The sequence below is a fragment of the Phycomyces blakesleeanus genome, assembly GCF_001638985.1.
Source record: "Phycomyces blakesleeanus NRRL 1555(-) unplaced genomic scaffold PHYBLscaffold_17, whole genome shotgun sequence".
Lineage (NCBI taxonomy): Eukaryota > Fungi > Mucoromycota > Mucoromycetes > Mucorales > Phycomycetaceae > Phycomyces > Phycomyces blakesleeanus.
Window position 1 is genome coordinate 462,549 of NW_017265150.1, and position 17,354 is coordinate 479,902.

Sequence of the window (17,354 nt, forward strand, 5' to 3'; positions counted from 1 at the left end):
CAAGACACGAACGCACCCAAGAATCTAAAGCGTATTGACAAGAAGAACCTAGTTGATCTTTGTCAGCTTTAAAATAGAAAATGACATAAAATAAAACAAGATTGCTGGTTTAAAAGATGCAAACAATAAATAATATAGGGGTCTCTATGTGCTTTAGACTAATATTGGCGTTTACTTGAAGAATTTTTAAAAACATGTTACAATTTACAGTCGTACATACACAAACACGCATATTCTCACATATTTACCCACACACCTTCTCAAGATGTTTGAATGACTTTGTGAGATATTTGACAGAACAATTATTAAGCATTTTACTCTTGTGAGCTTTTTCTTTTATTTTATATTATTAAGAACCATGCACACATACGCGCAGATATCACAAATCTGATCATAATTTTGCCATTTTTTCGGATTCGTCGGTTTTACCAACAAATTCTAGGTAGCATTCGTTCTTCTGTTGTATCAGCTCATGGCCAATGCTCCAGAAATGTTTCTCCTTATTTGTCTCTGGTAATACCATCTTTACTTTTACAGACGGGTCTCTTGAAACAAATGTAGTATACATCATGACAGCCACCTTGTACTCCAGAGTGTTTGGATTTCTTGTTTCTGTCGTGGTGCAAGTGATCAAATCTGCGCCCTGAGGACCATTTGAGCAGATTACCTCAAAAGTCATGCGGATATGATCCCCGGCCATCATTGGCGATCGAAAGATGATATCGTTTATCTTTATCAATCTGAATTGAGACGATCGAAGGAAGTAGGTCACTCCGGTACAGCTGAATTCATACGAGTCCCGAATTATATATCCTCCAAACACTTTTCCATTGCAGTTCCGGTACTGTGGATTTGCCGTAAAAGTGTTCTCGATCTTGGTACTCGAGATGTAGACTGTCTCAAACAAGGTGTTTTTGTCCAAATCACTTGAGAAATTTGGATGATCCTTGACACCAGTTGATGTTATACTATTATTATATTTATTTTGTTCGGCCAATAAAAGGATTCTATTTGCTTGCTTCAAGTGGTTTTGCTTCAATATATGCCTGGCGGCCATTTGATCATACATTTGCTTCTCTTGGGGTGTAGAGTAAATCAATTGACCAACAGGCTCTGATCTTCCGGTCATGGTATTGTACTGGAGGAATGTTGCTGAAAACACAGCCACTGTATTTTTGTTCCACACACCCAATTTAGGAATAACCTTTGGAGCCATGATTCTAGTACTCATGACAGCCTTATGTCTGACAATTTCTAATGAAATATAAACTGCCAAAAAAAAACAATAATAATATCAATATGGTTAATACTTGAAATATTGATACATTTATCCAAATATGCAATTTTGTATAATAAAATAAAAGTCTCGGAATTATGATAACAGAAATAAATAAAATAAGAAAAGAAAAGCCGAAATGTTCAACTAACCAACCATCAATGCATTTCTTGTGTATGCAACATGTCCACAGAGCTTGTAATCTTCTATTGTGTCTGGCATATTAGAGTAGATTTGCTCTACACCAGCTGTGATTGGAAAACATATATCGCTAGACCTTAAGCATTCGATATGCCTTCCTGTGATAGATCCACCAATATCATCGATCTCTTTGTATTCAGTAGCACAGAAAATATAGAATTGATAGCAATTAAGAAAACCAAAAGAGAGAAGAGAATATTTAGGTTTAATTGAGCATTATTATTATTACTTTTTATATATAAAAAAATACCTTCGAGTAACTTTCCAAAGCGAATATTCTTGTTTGGAGAAGAATATTCTTCATAGCACTTTATAGATGATTTAAAAGGGATGAACCTCTCCAGGTAGCTGCTGGACATCTAAGACAATAGCAAGGATTTAATTTTTGCTTTTAATTAATATGTGTGTGTATATATACTAAAAAGAAAAGCTAAAAAAAAGGTTTGGATAGGTTACTCACTGTCTTGCTCATCTGAGGGTTCTTTCTGTATTCAATCGCATACTCTCGAATATCATTATGAATCTTATAGTCTCGTTCAGGAATACGCTTTGAAGTATAAATAAAATCCGGGTTTTTTGCTTTATGGAATATAAATACAGAAAATATTAGCTTTTGTATATGTATGTATATGGATGTGTAGAAAATAAACCAAGTTTATGATCATCAATTACTGTAATTTTTTCTTCTTACAGGGAACAGTTAATCTCTTCCATGCTTCATCAGGGGTATTTCTGTCTGGTATATTGACATATACTCTTGGGATAAGTCTTGTCTGGCTTCTTGGGTCTACCATGTTTGGATATATATATATATATATATTCTTCTTCTTCTTTTTTTGTTTTAATTAAAGATAGAGAGAAACATATACACACATATGTACATATATATATATTTGTAATTAAGTATTGAACTAGTACTTATCTTATAGAGTGCATTTATATAATGTTTAAATTGTAATTTGCCAATATTCTCGGCTCAATCGAAAAAAAATATAAAAAAAAGGTTTTACAAGAAGCTTATTTGACTGTTATCCGTATGAATCGTAAGATTTGTCGATGCATTTGTTCTGGTTGTAGCTTAAAGTTTGTTGTGAGTATATAAGTAAATGTATCTATTGATCGCAGAGCCGGGATAATACAAAATCTCTCAGCATAATTTAAATAAAACAATGGTTATTCTACAGATATACCTATTACAAACAATATACTCGTATTCTTTTAATTTTATGTTGTAATTGTACTCCAAGTTAAATTGTATAGCAGGCATCAGTACAGATATTTATAAACAAAATTGATTAATCAGTAATTACAACAATGGCAGGGTTTTAAACACCTTAAAGGAATACTAAATATTGGTGTGCTATATGCCTATAGATCTATTGTTATTTTTGGGTAGGCTATGGTTTAATTAAAGAAAAGGAAAACAAAAATAAGAAGAAGAAATATTAGAATTGAAATCTTGTATATATAAAAGTGATGTCTTGTCTAATTACTAGCTAATTGGATAAATATACGATTTATAGTTTATAAGTGATATTTTATAGAGATCTAGCTTTGAGCATGCTTATTGTGTATAAAGAATAACGAATATCTCCTTTGGCTTTAATAATTAAAACAAATAAAAACATGCTGATTATGATAGCTATGACGATTATGATGGTGTTTTTTTAAATGTTAATTGTCTGGTTAGATGTAATATAGCATAATAAACCAGCTTCTCAGATAGCATTCCTTGTAAGCCCATCTGTTCAATATCTTGTCTTGGTTTTTAAAATTGATTCATAAAAAACTGCTTGATCGATAGGCAAAATAAAATACACAAAGCAAATAAGAAGAAATATATCAAAAAAATTTGGAATATTGCTTATAAATATACATACATATATATCTATGCACAATTATGATGCCATTTGTTGAATAATAAAATACCAACCCACTATATATATATATATAGTTATTTTCTCTCTTTTATTACATGTATTCAATATCTTAATACCATATATATATATATATATTTATTTATAGGCAAAAAGTAAAGAAAAATAAAGAAAAGCTGTTATTCTCAAAACTTACATTTCTCGTCAGGATAATGGGTGTAAGCCTCTGTTGCCGATCTGCAAGGGTTTGAATTATAGTTTTCACAATACAGAATTATGTGTATATACAAAATGCCTTTATTATTATTATTGTTATTATTATTTTAATTATATACTGCCAAGAACAATAGGCTATAAAGAATTCCAAAATGTATGTATATAATTTTAGATATTAGAATAATAATCTTTATCTTTTGCAATCTTGATCTTTAACATATATATATATCTTTCTTTACAATTGATAACTCAATTCATTGGCTCAATTATTATTATTATTATTATTATAATTATTATAATTATTATTATTTGTTACAAAGAAAATAGATAAATAAATATTAAACAGACCAGTAAATGGGATAATCGAAAGCCTTTGGTGACTTTCACCCTGTATTTTGTAAAAGTAGTTGAAAAAATAAAAATAAAAATAAAATAAAAAAAAAACTACCGGATAATTCCATAAATATATATTTATATATTTATATGTATATAAGAGAAAAAGATAAGAAAAAAAAAGTAAATGGATGGAGAATAGCAAATAGCAAAGAAGGTAAAAATAAAAGATGACAAGAATAAAAGTAAAGTGAATTGAAGAGGTAGAGGTGGAGGTAGAAGTAGGGTGGAGGGAAAAAGTAGAAAGACAATAAGGAGAAAAAGAATATGGAAAGTCTATATCATAGCTGATTTTTTCTTTATAAACAAAAAAAGAAGAAGAGGAAAGAAAGAAGGAGAATGATAAGAAGAAGAGCAAGAAGAAGAATGTGCACTCAAATGAAGTACATCTCTATCTTTCTTAGCCTATCTATATATTTATCTACTTCTCTCTTTCCAATTGTTTTTTTTTTAAAAAAAACTTCTTGATACATAGATATATAGATATATACGTATAAAGAAATTTTTGAGGGTTTTGAAGTGAAGCAAGGTAGAATAAAGTATAATAAAGAACAGGTTTAGAAGAACAGGCTCAAGAAGCATGTAAAAGACCACCTTGAGGGAAAAATAATAATAGAGAAAAAATAGAGAGAGAGAATAACCACAAGCAAAGAAAAGAAGAATAAGAATAAAAGAGGGCAGAAGTCGGCGATTAAGTACTATGAGCAGGTACAGAAGGTCCACTCACACTACCACCTCTTTGTTTCTATAAGAAGAAGAAGTATTTTATACACAATCATTAGTCAAACATTAACATTAAAATACAAATCACTGCTGTCACTTAAAAGGTACTTGGTACTTGGTACTTACACCATGATGTGGAACCTTGTAGGATTCACCTTCCTTGGGTGCCGGTGGCTCTGCATTTGCAAACTCTTTGACAGATTTGAATTTGGCAACAAGCTGGCTCAGAGGTTCGCAAACCTTGATCTCTCTCTTCTTCTTGTCCTTGCGGAAGAACAAGTAGGCCCAAAACTTCTCGAGACCATACAAATGACCTTTGTTGTAATCTGCCAGAGTCAATTCCTGGAAGTCCTCAAACACTTCTTTGCGGAAACGCTTCTCGAGACCATAAGAATAAAATCGGAAAAGACATTCCAAGCCATAACTATTTATATCATATTAGATTTACAACGATCTTTTAAATATATAGATATAACTTACCGGTAGTTTTGGTTGGCATCTTCAACAGCCAGACGCTTGAACTCATTGTACATGCGCTTGTTATAGTGATCACGCAAAAAGTGGGACCAGAAACGGAAGAGGGTGTTCATCTCCTGAGACTGACCAACACCGGTCTGCTTACGTTCTTTTAATGCCTTTGCGTGATACTTATGGTACTTATGCTGCATAAACCCATTCTCGCGCAACAATTCGTGGCTAGGGTGCTGGAAGTTTCCAAACGAGTGGGCAATGTCCATCGAACTCGACATCATGCCTTCATTGAGTGCAGGAGATTTACCCAGACTTGTGCCCAAGAGATCCGCAGGGTTGTAGTGATAAGGCTGGTCACTAAGCACCCATCCAACATGGCCATGGTCATGATGGTCCTTTTTACCTGAACCTGAGCGAGGCAAAGAGCCATAGAAAGCACTGCTAGGAAGAGATTCAGGACGAACAGGGTAGAAACGAGGTGCTGATTTGTCACTCTTGATACTAATATTATATATATATATATATATATATATATATATATATATATTTAGTTAGCGTTCGATTTTTTAAGCTTCCACCCCTCACTTAACTGATCACTTAGTTAATAGTCAGTCAATTAGTTCACTTACGGTTTGGCAGTTGCGGTCTTTTGAGCATGATGTTCATTGTTGTCTCTGTGCTTGGCACTCGAGCTCAACTGCTCAAAGTGCTCAGAGTCAATGGTTCCAATCTTGGAAACCGTCTTGCTGTGGGTGCTGAGTCCAGACTCGTACTGATAGAGTCCCTCGTTAATCATGTCCGAGATGTCATCGTTCATCTTTGCACGATCAAACGACTGGTGGGACTTGTCTCGCTTACGCTGAGTAACGATCATGATACGAGCCACCATATCATCGTCAATCTCATGGTCATCATCGTCATCAAACTCTGAGTCGTCGTCAGACAAGTAATACTTCTTAACGGTATTGGCACGACTTCCATCCTGCCAATCCTCATCATCCTCAAAATCAAACATGTCATCTTCTTCGGTTGTCTCCTTGGGAGCAGCAGGCTTGCTGCGGCGATCACTGTGGACACCGTTCGTACCAATTGACTTGTTCAATTTGAGAGTAGGTGCGGCACCAGGTCCAGCCAAAGACGCCAGTGTGGGCTGACCGTGCTGCTGCTGTTGTTGCTGGTGGGTAGTAGATGGGGATGCAGATGCTGATGTCTTTGAATGCTCAGTGGTCTTTGTGGTCTTTGTAGCTACTGGCGATGCTGCTGGCGATGCTCCTGTTTTTGTTTCTGCGCCTGCTGATGATTTGGACGATTTGGACGACTTTGATGCTGCAGGAGGTTGAGTTATCACAGGGGCAGTGACTACACTGGGAGGAGGAGGGATCGTAGCAGCAGCGGCAGCAGCAGCAGCGATAGCAGGAGGAACGGGTGCATTAGAAGTTGCAGTGTGAGTGATCAGCTTCTCTTGGACAGGTGTTGTAATTGTAGCAGCTGTTCCGGTTGTGACAGTGGCAACAGGGGGCAAAATCCATGTTTCCCATCCTTCCTTTTTACGGAGCTTGTCTTTCTTAACCTCGAGAATCTTACTGTCTGCCAACGCTTCACGAATTAAATCTATGTCTGTCGTCAGACCCTTGACACGTTGGAAATTGGCAAGAAGGTAGAGATCGACATAACCTTGGGCATCCATCTAAGCAAACAACCCAGTTAGTTCATACCGAATATAATAAATCCGTTATTACTATCACAAAATATCTCATCTCAAAACAACAGCCTCTCTATCTATCTATATAGTTCTCTTCCACATATCTCTCCATTAATCAATCGATTGATTTATTTATTTTGTCTTACCTGACTACGCAAGAAAATATCTTTGCAGAGATTGTCAATGCTAAAGTAGTACTCACTACAGAATTATAAATTAAGAATTAGGTTTTTAAATGCAGAATAAGAAGAAAAAAAAGAAAGCAACCCAGATCAAATAACTTAAATATCCTATAGACCTTTTTCTTAAGAAATAATAATAATAATCTTACATTTGTTGCAAAATATATGCCTTGAGTGTCTCAGCATCCACGTTAACAAAGGCTGGTCTTGCACGGTTGGTAGCGAAGGCAGTTCCGTTTGTAAATTCACGGCGGTTGCTATGGAATCCACCACGCCCGCGTGCATGTCCACGTCCGCGCCCACGATAGGCACCTCTTGTTGCGCCAGAATGCCCGTTGAAATGAGTACTTTCGGTATTTTCCTTGTGCTTAGCTTCCGACGCGTCAGTAGCCGCATTACCATTACCATTACCGTTAACGTTAACGTTAGCGCTAGCATTAGTATTAGCAGTACTGGAGTTTGTTGCTTTTGTGGCTGTGTTTGTGGTTGTGGCAGTGGCAGTAGTAGTGGTAGTAGTAGGGGCGGCAGCGGCAGATTTGTTGTTAGTAGTATTGGGAATGGCACGGGCAGTAGTGGGAGGACTTGAAGCAGATTCTTTGGATTTTTCGGATCCAGTAGTTGCGGTTGATGGAGCTGCGGTAGCTGTTGCAGTCGCGGGTGTTGCAGCAGTAGCAACAGTAGTAGCAGCAGCGGAAGTAGGAGTAGGAGTAGCAGTCGTGATCGCGGTCGTGGTCGCATTAGGAGCAGGGGGAGAAGCAGAAGCAGGAGCAGGAGTAGCAGTAGCAGTAGTAGCTGAGGTGATGGCTGACTTTCCATCCTTCGCCTTTGCACTCGAGTGACTTAAACGTCTGGTACGTCTGTCCTTTAGGCTGCTAGCCACACGACCACGGGTACTGCGAGGGCGTGAACTAGTTGCAGAGGAGGCATGTGTAATGGTCGGGGTGTAAGATTTCCACTGACCTCTACCTTTAACTAAGTAGTAACACAGATCAGTCAAGTCAATTCAAGTCAAGTCAAGTCAAACTAAGTCAGTCGACTGCGGAATTATTGCTTTATAAGCATACATATATATACACACATATATATATACACGAATTTTGGGGGGGGTGGAGGGGAAAGTATTGAAAGGTGAAGCTAGAACTAGAGCGATAGAGGGGGGAAATAGTGGGGAGCGGGAGGAAAGAAAAGAGTGAATACACTCTTGCCAACCCGTAAAAAACAGCTATTTACCTTTAGTGACCAGCTTCTCCTTCTTTAGTTCGTTAGATTCCTCTTCATGTGCCTCACTAGGAGCAGGCCATGATGTTTGATCAGCTTTAGACTGTTGTGAGTCAGCTACAATTGTTCACATGATTACAAAGAGAGAATGAGAAAGTTGTGATTTTGTTCTAAAGTACTTTTTTTTTCGCTCTTTTCGCTCTATTTCACACTCTCTCTCTATATATATGTATTATATATATATATATCTTTACCTGTATTTGTGGTAGGTTTGTCTTGCTGTTGTGATTGTTGCTGTTGTTGTGGTTGTTGTGGTTGTTTGTCCTTTCCGTTCTGATCGGATTTTGGTTTTCTTGTTTCCCAGACATTGACAGCCGGGATGGGCGCAGGGACGACCTGTTTTTCTTTAGGTTTTTCGGTTTTTGGACTTTCGTCTTCATTTACTGCTGATGTAGCTGATGCAGCTGATGCAGGAGCTTGTTCGGTTTGTTTAGTTTGTTGTGTTTGCTTTTCAACATTCTCCAACGCCTTCGAATCAGTGGTGGCAGGAGTTGTATTGGCCATTTTTCGATTCGGTTAGATATTTATATATGTGTGTGTGTGTGTTTGTTGTTGTCGTAAGGTGTTGTAAAGTGTTGTAGAAATAGAAAAGAGGGCTTAATTTTTTTTGGAACTAGAAAAATATATATAAAAATAAAACGTAAAATAGAACAGAGTAAGAACAAATAGGAGAAGGTTCTGGCAACTGTGTTTGTATGTATGTATAAATAATTATCTATATATATATATTTTGTGCGTGTGTGTGTGTGTGTGTGTGTGTGTTTTGAATAGACAGGTGTTTATAGGTATATATGTATGTATATGTATAAAATATATATATAAAAATATATGTATATATATATATATATATATATATATAATTAAATAGTTAGGTAGTTAGGTAGTTAGGTAGGTAAGTGTAGGCAGTAAAAGCAAAAGAGGATAAGTTCAAGACAATATTGAGAATAATAATTCTAATCAAAATAATAAATTCATTGAAAACAGCCCTTCTTTTTTTTTTCTTTTCTTTTTTTGGTTGGAATGAATAATTATACAGAATATCTATAAGCACTATACATACTGTACACGCTATAAACACACACTACACACAATATATATATTGATAAAAACAGAAATTATAATAGTCTTACAGCAAATAAAATTAGAGAGTGTGTGTGCGCGTGAAATATAGAGGAGAAGTAAAAGAGAAAGAGAGAGGGGAGAGAGAGGAGTGGAGGTGGTTGGATAAAGATGACAATAAAGCGTCTATGGTTCTTTCTCAATAGATAGAAAATATATATATAATATATGCTATTATATACTATGTTATATTATATAAATATAATAGTAATATACACCCACAGCTAATAGTATAAATAAAAAGTGATGCTATTCAAAGTGGTAACCCCTTCAGGTGAAATATAAAATCAAATATGAATATAGCAAATAAGATAAATTCATCAAAATTTCAAGTGGCTTGAAGGAGAAGCAGTCATTTATGACTGAAACCCATCGATCTCTTTTACATATATATATATATATATTATTCCTGTAAACTACAATGCTTTCTATAAAGGACAAAGGCTGTCAAATGCAATATGTATGTATATATCTCACTATATAAATAAATAGAATAAGAAAGATAAAATAGAGGTTAAAGCCAATAGAAAGAATAAAAAAAAATTACAGTAAAAATCTGCTTTTAGAATTGACATCTCTCTTACTCATTTTTTATGTATATAAAAAAGTTACGCTGTTCTCCTTCCCCTTTTTTTATATATGATTTTTATTTTTATTTTCACTTTAATTCTTATTGTCAAGGGACTTCAATATACAAATTCTTCAAAATATTTTCTTTGCTTGTTTAGATTTCTTTATTGAAATTCTATGATGAAACACTTCAGGATTTTCAATTATTATTATTATTATTTTGAATAATCTTGCTAGTCCCATTGTACAAAGGGCTGGATCGCTGGATTGTATTTTATTATTATATAAAAATAAATTATATATATTGTATTTTTTGCATATTTCTAGAGTGGAGTTTGTTTTCAATATCTGGGCCAGTCCAAGACGTCTATTCTGGTCTGTGGGTCGAGGAAGTTGAATATTAATTCAGTAGGAGTCATAGTAAAAGAGAGAGAAAGAGAGAAAAATGAAGGATGACATATGGTAGATATGCCCAAAAAAAGGAAAAATCAAAAGGTTGAATGAACGATAGAAAGAAAAGGAAGAAAGGGAAACACTAACCAAAAAAAAAAAGAGTTACGTCAGAACAATACATAACCATTATTCATTCATTCATTCATTTATTTCTATATCGAGTCTGTCATTCTAATGCAAGCTAATTTACCTGGCCTTGTTCTTGTCAATTGCTTGTTACTACTTGGATTTAATTTAATTTGATTTAATTTAATTTGATTTAATTTAATCTAATTTGATTTTCTTGACTTCTTTTTACTTCTTCTTCCTACTTCTTCTTGGTTGGAAGAAGTATTTTTTTTCTTTACTGTACGATAAATATTAGTTAAAAATAAGGCTACTGCTACTATACCTTGAACCCCACTCTTCGCCAAATTTTGCATTTAAAACCAATATAAATCTTCTTAAAGTCTAAATAATAAGCATAGAGTGTGCTATAACCAATTCCTCTTTTGACTTTGTTGGGCCTTTGGTCTTTGATAAAATCCATTTATGGAGGAGAGACTTGTGTGCAATATATAGCGGGTAATCAAAAAATAGAGTAGTATAAAATCAATGTAAATATTACACCACAAGAAAAAATAAAACTAAGAGAGAGAGAAAAGGTGGAAAGGGGATGTATTTATACATAAAAGGTTTTGTGAAATACAGCAAAAAAATAAAATAAAAAAATAGTAATACTAATTAATTAATTAATTCCAAGACCTCTTTATTCAACTCCAAGTCTTCTTTCTCTCATTATTACTCTCATTCTTACTCTCATTCTCACGCTCATTTTTTATCATTGTACATCAGCATTTAACATATAAATAAACCATCTCACATCTTGCACATAATGGCAAGTCTTTGTTTTATTTTTAAAGAAAAAAGTGAAAGAGAGTCTGTATTAATAAACATCTTAATTTAGCTTCGGTTCATCTTGGTTCAGAATCGCCAGGGGAAAACTAGACTATCCAAATGGTATGTCCCATACGAAGACGACGAAAAGGTCAAGCTCAAGGGAGAAGTCCATCGATTGGTTGCACCCAGAGATCAGAAACACCAAAGCAATTTTATAGAAGTAAGAATGACAAAGGATGATCACCAAATGTGTATATATATACATACATTTAAGCTCATCATAATTCTCTAGTTTCGTAATTACAAAATTGTCTATCGTCGTTATGCCGGCTTGTTCTTTTGCGTGTGTGTGGATGCAAACGATAATGAATTGGCGTACCTGGAAGCAATTCACTTTTTTGTAGAGGTATTGGATGCATTCTTTGGGAATGTATGTGAGCTGGACTTGGTCTTTAACTTTTACAAGGTCAGTTATTATCATTATTATTCTATAAGTATAAATATATATGTCTATTTGGAAGCAACAGCGACTAAAAATATCAAGTCAATTGTGTGTATATGAATGTATAAAGGTCTATGCTATTTTGGATGAAGTATTCTTGGCTGGAGAAATTGAAGAAACAAGCAAGAATATTGTATTGACCCGATTAGACCATCTCGACAAACTTGAATAAGTACCCTTTACCTGTTTTATCTATATTCTGTAAATAATATTACTATTATATTCCATTTCTTTAAAAAAATCAGAAAAGGAAGAAAGAGAAGTCCATTTCAAAATAAATATATTTGGCTTGGTTTGGCTTGGCTTGACCTTCAATAAACTCCTTTTGCTTTCTCTTTATACTTGAAGATACTTTATATTTTCTTGGAGCTTTGTCTTTTAAAGTTGACAAAGCCCAAGAATATTGACTCATAATTTTCAAAGCATTCAAACGAATAAACATAAACATATATATATATATATATATTCATGCTGTTAAACAGCATAACAGGCTATAAAATAGTCTCCAATCCAAAGATATATTTTCTCATATCATTCTTCTTTAAGCTGTTCATTTTATACTTTTGGATAAATGTAGTCAGAGTGGGATTTTATCTTTGTATCAGCAACAAACAGGCAGACAAACGGACGGACGGACATTACAGTATCCGTTTTTCTTACAAAGCCTAAAATTTCCGATTCATTACTACATATGACAGTCTCCTCACTGTCTATTTTCAATGCTTTACCTTGCACTGTACCCATTTTTATTTTGTTTTTTTTGGGTTTGTAGATATCGTTGAGCTTAAAGAGATTTATAATAATTTGTAAGAATCTAATTATATTTTATAAGAAAAGAAATTGCCTCTTCTAGGCTGGAAATAATTTTCTTGAATTTTAAAAATAAAAATAAAAACAAAATAAGGGGGTTTCAATATCATTTGTTTAATTTTTAATTTTTAATATAAAAAAATTCATTGTAGTAATCAGAGTAATAAGCAATATTCAAATATCTTAAATATTTCAAGTATTTAAATATTATATGTTTATTTTCATTTTTAATTTTCTCTTGCCAAACAAACGCATCTCATATAAGCCTGACAATGGATCATCACATTCCCCTGCCAGGCGAAAAAGTATACGAAAACTCGCAAGTGGAAAGCGAGCAAGGTAAATAAGTATCTGCACTTGCACTTGCATTTGGGCCTTCACTGTAAAAAAAAATCGCCAGGTTATTAAGAAAGCCTGGAAACTGGTACATAGGGTACTTGTAAGGCAATGTAACTAATTACGGTACTATTGCCCGAGGGAACGTTCAAGTTGTATAGTCTCTACGTTCGGGTTACTAGCTAGCACAGGTCTTCTATCCGTAGTGGAGGCTTAGTAACAATATAAGATACAGGTTTTTCGGACCCAAATGAGCTTTTTTTGCAAACTTTCGGCTTTTGGTGAAAATTAAATGGACAAAGTTCAAGTATCGAAATGGTGATATTTGGACACTTACATGAAAATAGAAATTATGAGATATTTATGATTGTTTTATTAGGGGGTTTCACCAGCTTTGGATGTTGACTGTTGGATATAGCGGTAGTTTAATTCGGAAAATGATTGGCTATAACGAATCTTCAAAAAATGAAAAACGAGCATCCAAGCATCTAAAAAAATAGTTCGATACTCTAGATGTCGTGACTTAGCCGAAATTTTGTAAATTTTGTACTTTATGTACGATTGATGGCGAAGTTCATATAAAAGCAAAGTCAAAAATAAAACATAATTAATCTATATAAAAGTAGTTATCTTGATACCAAATTATAGAAGTCTAACTTACTTGTGAGGAATTTGGGCATAGGCACTATATTTATGGGTACTCTAATCAAGCGTATTGTACATATGAATTTTGACGTATATGAGAGAAAACATATCAACCAAGGGTCATTAGGGGGTTTCACCAGTCTTTTTTCGATACTTATTATTATTGGCTGGTGCTTAAACTACCGCTATATTCAACAGTCAACATCCAAAGCTGGTGAAACCCCCTAATAAAACAATCATAAATATCTCATAATTTCTATTTTCATGTAAGTGTCCAAATATCACCATTTCGATACTTGAACTTTGTCCATTTAATTTTCACCAAAAGCCGAAAGTTTGCAAAAAAAGCTCATTTGGGTCCGAAAAACCTGTAAACTACTTCAAAATGACAATCTCTCAAGACAATAGATATGCGCTCCAATAATTAGAATTTATCAAATAATATTTAATTGACTAGACGTACAAGATCTAGTTTTCAAAATAATAAAGTTGGTAAAAGTGACTCTTTATTGTTGTTCTTTGCTAGATATATTATGTTATGACCTCTACTGTCTCTTCATATCTCTATGTTCGTATACACTTCATTCTTCTTCCTTTGCTAATTTTATACTCCAAGAAAGAGTGGTCACCAAACATCAAACACCACGCCCACTTTCTCACAAGCTTATGGGATTATTTTGTGAGAAGTGGTAAATTTCTAAAAAAGGAATATCATGGAAGTAGAAAATGGGGGGATGAGTGATAAGAAGGGTAAGAATATGTGACTTCGAAAGATATAATTTAGAGAGGTGGGGAAGAAGAGAAGAAGAAAAAAGGTTGAACAAATTCATGGCCGCTTCCCGACTGACCAGAGAAAGTGAATGGATGTGTCTGGTGTTAATCAAGACCGAAAGTCTCGCAGCGCAACGTGTCACTAGTTAATATGCTGTATAATGAAGAGCAATATTTGAATGGAGAAATGATGTCCTTTATTGATTGGGTGCTCATAAATACTATAAGGCTGACACGTGTGTGAAGTGGTCTGGGAACTGGCCTATTATCAAGTGACTAGAGTTACCGCCTCATAGCATATCATAGTGTACGATATTCTAGCGATTGCTTTTGATTGAATCATATTTTGCTGAAAGCATTACAAGGCTTAGCAATTAATATTTGGTAGAAATATCTTTTGTGAACACAAGCCATGCCAAAGACCAGGTATAAATAATTAGTTATCTCACAAATTTATATTTCTTATTATTATTTTTCAATTGCCCTTTCCCTTTCTATTTCTATTGAGAAATATCCTTCAATAAAAGGGCAAAATCGTTGTCTTCGCCATGTTAGCATCAGAGCTACCTATCGAAATCACTCTTTTTATTGCAAGGTTTCTTCAATCCGCAGATAAAATTCAGTGTTGTCTCGTGTGCAAGGCTTGGACTCCGGCTTTTCAGCAATCTCTTTTTGAAGCAGTCATTATTAAGCGTTATTCTGGTGCCAACAAGTTGGTCGATTCAACCAATTTAGCAAACAACCTTCTTCAAAGATATGGCCACAAAACTCAGACTCCCGAGATCAGTAAAAGTACTTTTCTAGGCGATCATCAGCTCTACGCCTTACAAAAATATCTTCCAAACATACAGTATTTCAAATGGAGTAGCAAGGAAATCAAATTACTCCTACTCACTGATTTTAATGGGTGGAATTTATGGGCAGAATCCCTCACAGATCTCGAAATAACTGTGAAAGACTATGGTTACGATATACTACCAAAGATATTGGACTCAATACGCTCAAATCTACATCGACTGAAGCGGTTACACTTCGAAGGCTTAAACTATGATAGTTTTTCTCCATGCACCTTTGACGACTTTGAACTTCTTAATGACCAGCTACCAGAATTAACGAAACTGCTTCTTACCGTTCAATTTGATAAAATGAGCCCAGATGAATTATTAAAGGTTAAAGAAATTAATCCGAGACCTTATTTAAAAACCTTGGGCATGTTTATCGAAAAGAATACCTATGAATGGCTGTATTACATCGCTGTCAAGTATCCAAATATCAGTTCTCTTAAGCTTTTGAGTTTTACCGAGTCCACAATTAGCTTCCAGACTTATCAAGCGTCCCAAATGCTTGCCAAGCTTTCATGTCCTTTTCAACATTTGGAGAAGCTTACTGTCGAGGTTGGAAGTACCTCAGAACAAACATATCTTGATTTTGTAAACCGGCTTGGTCTTTTCAATGTTCCCATCAAGGAAATTGATCTTACTATTTACAATTCCTTGAGCTTCAATGTATCAAACAAAGATATCCTACAGTCAATTAAGATATTCGCGAATACGTTGGAGAAACTCAGAATTGTATATTTTATAAGTTCATACTATTCGGGATTTTCTGATGAACTTGTGTACTGTCCTCGCCTAGTTGATCTCACTATCGAAATCCAGGGCACTACAACTATGCTGGATGTTCTCTTAGAGCAATACCCGTCATTGAAGAATCTCAGCATTTCTAGTGGTGATCTCACTCTTCGGCCAGACTTGACTATTCTTTCAATTGAACATGGCTTATCCCATTTTTCACTCAAAGATTCGTTTATTACCGCCAGTACACTCAACTATATATCTATCTGCTGCAAGAAACTTAGCACCATGCGACTAAAGTTCGTAAATATAAAAGGCCCACAGCAGGGAAATACTGGAGACAATTGCATCGACATGTCGTCCACCCACTTTACAAAGCTTAATATTAAAGGCATTCAATTTTTTGACTCTTTCAACCGAGTTCAAATTGCTCTTTTTGTTCTTTCATCATCGGTGGTAAGTATATATATATATAAGGGGTATAATAAAGGATACCATATTATTAAGTTTAAAGGCAAAAAAAAAACTGTATTTTTTGTCTTTTCCAGGCTCCTATAAAGAACACATGGGTGTACTCTATACCAGATGCGTTGATAAACAATGGAAGCTCACAATTAATAACACGAAAGCTAAATGAAGAGGAATCCAAGGAGGCTGAAAAATATTTCTGTAACTTTGCCGGATCGGTTTGTCCAGAAGACACAAAAGAGCAGGTTGATGAATATATAAAGAGTTTATCAGAAAACGATTGGAGACCTGTACTTCCCAAGGGCTACAGTACTTTTAAATACGGTTCTTTAAAGACTCTTTTATTTGATGGGGAGCACAAAGAATAGATGATCCAAAGGTGAATTTGATTCTTATAAATAAAACGAGATTATTAAAATGGAGATCACATATGTTTAATATCTTTTCAAGGGTTATTTGTGTTTGCTGTCTTGAATATAAAATATAACTGTCTGATTTGAACATTTCTTATTACAATTAATTCTCATAAAGCTACAGTAGTATCTTATTTACTGAACAACATATATGTTATAAGATAGCATTATTGAGTGCCTTTGAGACCACTAAGCATGGACATTCGAGATCAAACGGCTGAACGATTACTTTATTGACCAAAACTATCATAAAGACATTTATGATTTATCTATGAATTTATCTTCTCTGGATGATTGTGCGTTACATTTATTTCAATCCCTTTTCACCTGTATTGTACAGTCTCGCTATTTAAATGTTTCTCTAAATGTTAGTTGGTAATATTTCTTTCCTTGTGATTTTCGAACATTAAGCCCATCTATTTACACAAAAAAAACTTTTGCGTTGAGTTGGTCAAATGAAAAAATAAAATCAAAGATCAAAGATCAAAATTGCAG

General features: G+C 34.4%; 4 protein-coding genes across 4 annotated transcripts; 2 read left to right on the top strand and 2 right to left on the bottom strand.

Annotated features, from left to right (window-relative positions):
• Positions 1-391: 391 nt before the first annotated feature.
• Positions 392-2,271, bottom strand: PHYBLDRAFT_148073 (hypothetical protein; the record flags this gene model as incomplete). The annotated part of the gene is made up of 5 exons (XM_018432005.1): positions 392-1,269; positions 1,429-1,605; positions 1,728-1,836; positions 1,938-2,056; positions 2,169-2,271. The coding sequence occupies 5 exons, from the start codon at positions 2,269-2,271 to the stop codon at positions 392-394; spliced, it is 1,386 nt and encodes a 461-aa protein (XP_018288894.1).
• A 2,601-nt stretch (positions 2,272-4,872) lies between these two features.
• On the bottom strand, positions 4,873-5,543 carry PHYBLDRAFT_92833 (hypothetical protein; the record flags this gene model as incomplete). Its single annotated transcript, XM_018443804.1, has 2 exons — positions 4,873-5,110; positions 5,167-5,543. Coding segments are annotated over 2 exons (615 nt in total), but the record flags the coding sequence as incomplete, so codon positions are not given.
• Positions 5,544-10,635: 5,092 nt separating this feature from the next.
• On the top strand, positions 10,636-12,014 carry PHYBLDRAFT_148075 (hypothetical protein; the record flags this gene model as incomplete). Its single annotated transcript, XM_018432006.1, has 4 exons — positions 10,636-10,665; positions 11,408-11,560; positions 11,633-11,806; positions 11,913-12,014. The coding sequence occupies 4 exons, from the start codon at positions 10,636-10,638 to the stop codon at positions 12,012-12,014; spliced, it is 459 nt and encodes a 152-aa protein (XP_018288896.1).
• A 2,938-nt stretch (positions 12,015-14,952) lies between these two features.
• PHYBLDRAFT_148076 (hypothetical protein) lies at positions 14,953-16,814 on the top strand (the record flags this gene model as incomplete). Its single annotated transcript, XM_018432007.1, has 2 exons — positions 14,953-16,434; positions 16,527-16,814. 2 exons carry the CDS (start codon positions 14,953-14,955, stop codon positions 16,812-16,814), a joined length of 1,770 nt encoding a protein of 589 aa, XP_018288897.1.
• Between the last annotated feature and the right edge of the window lie 540 nt (positions 16,815-17,354).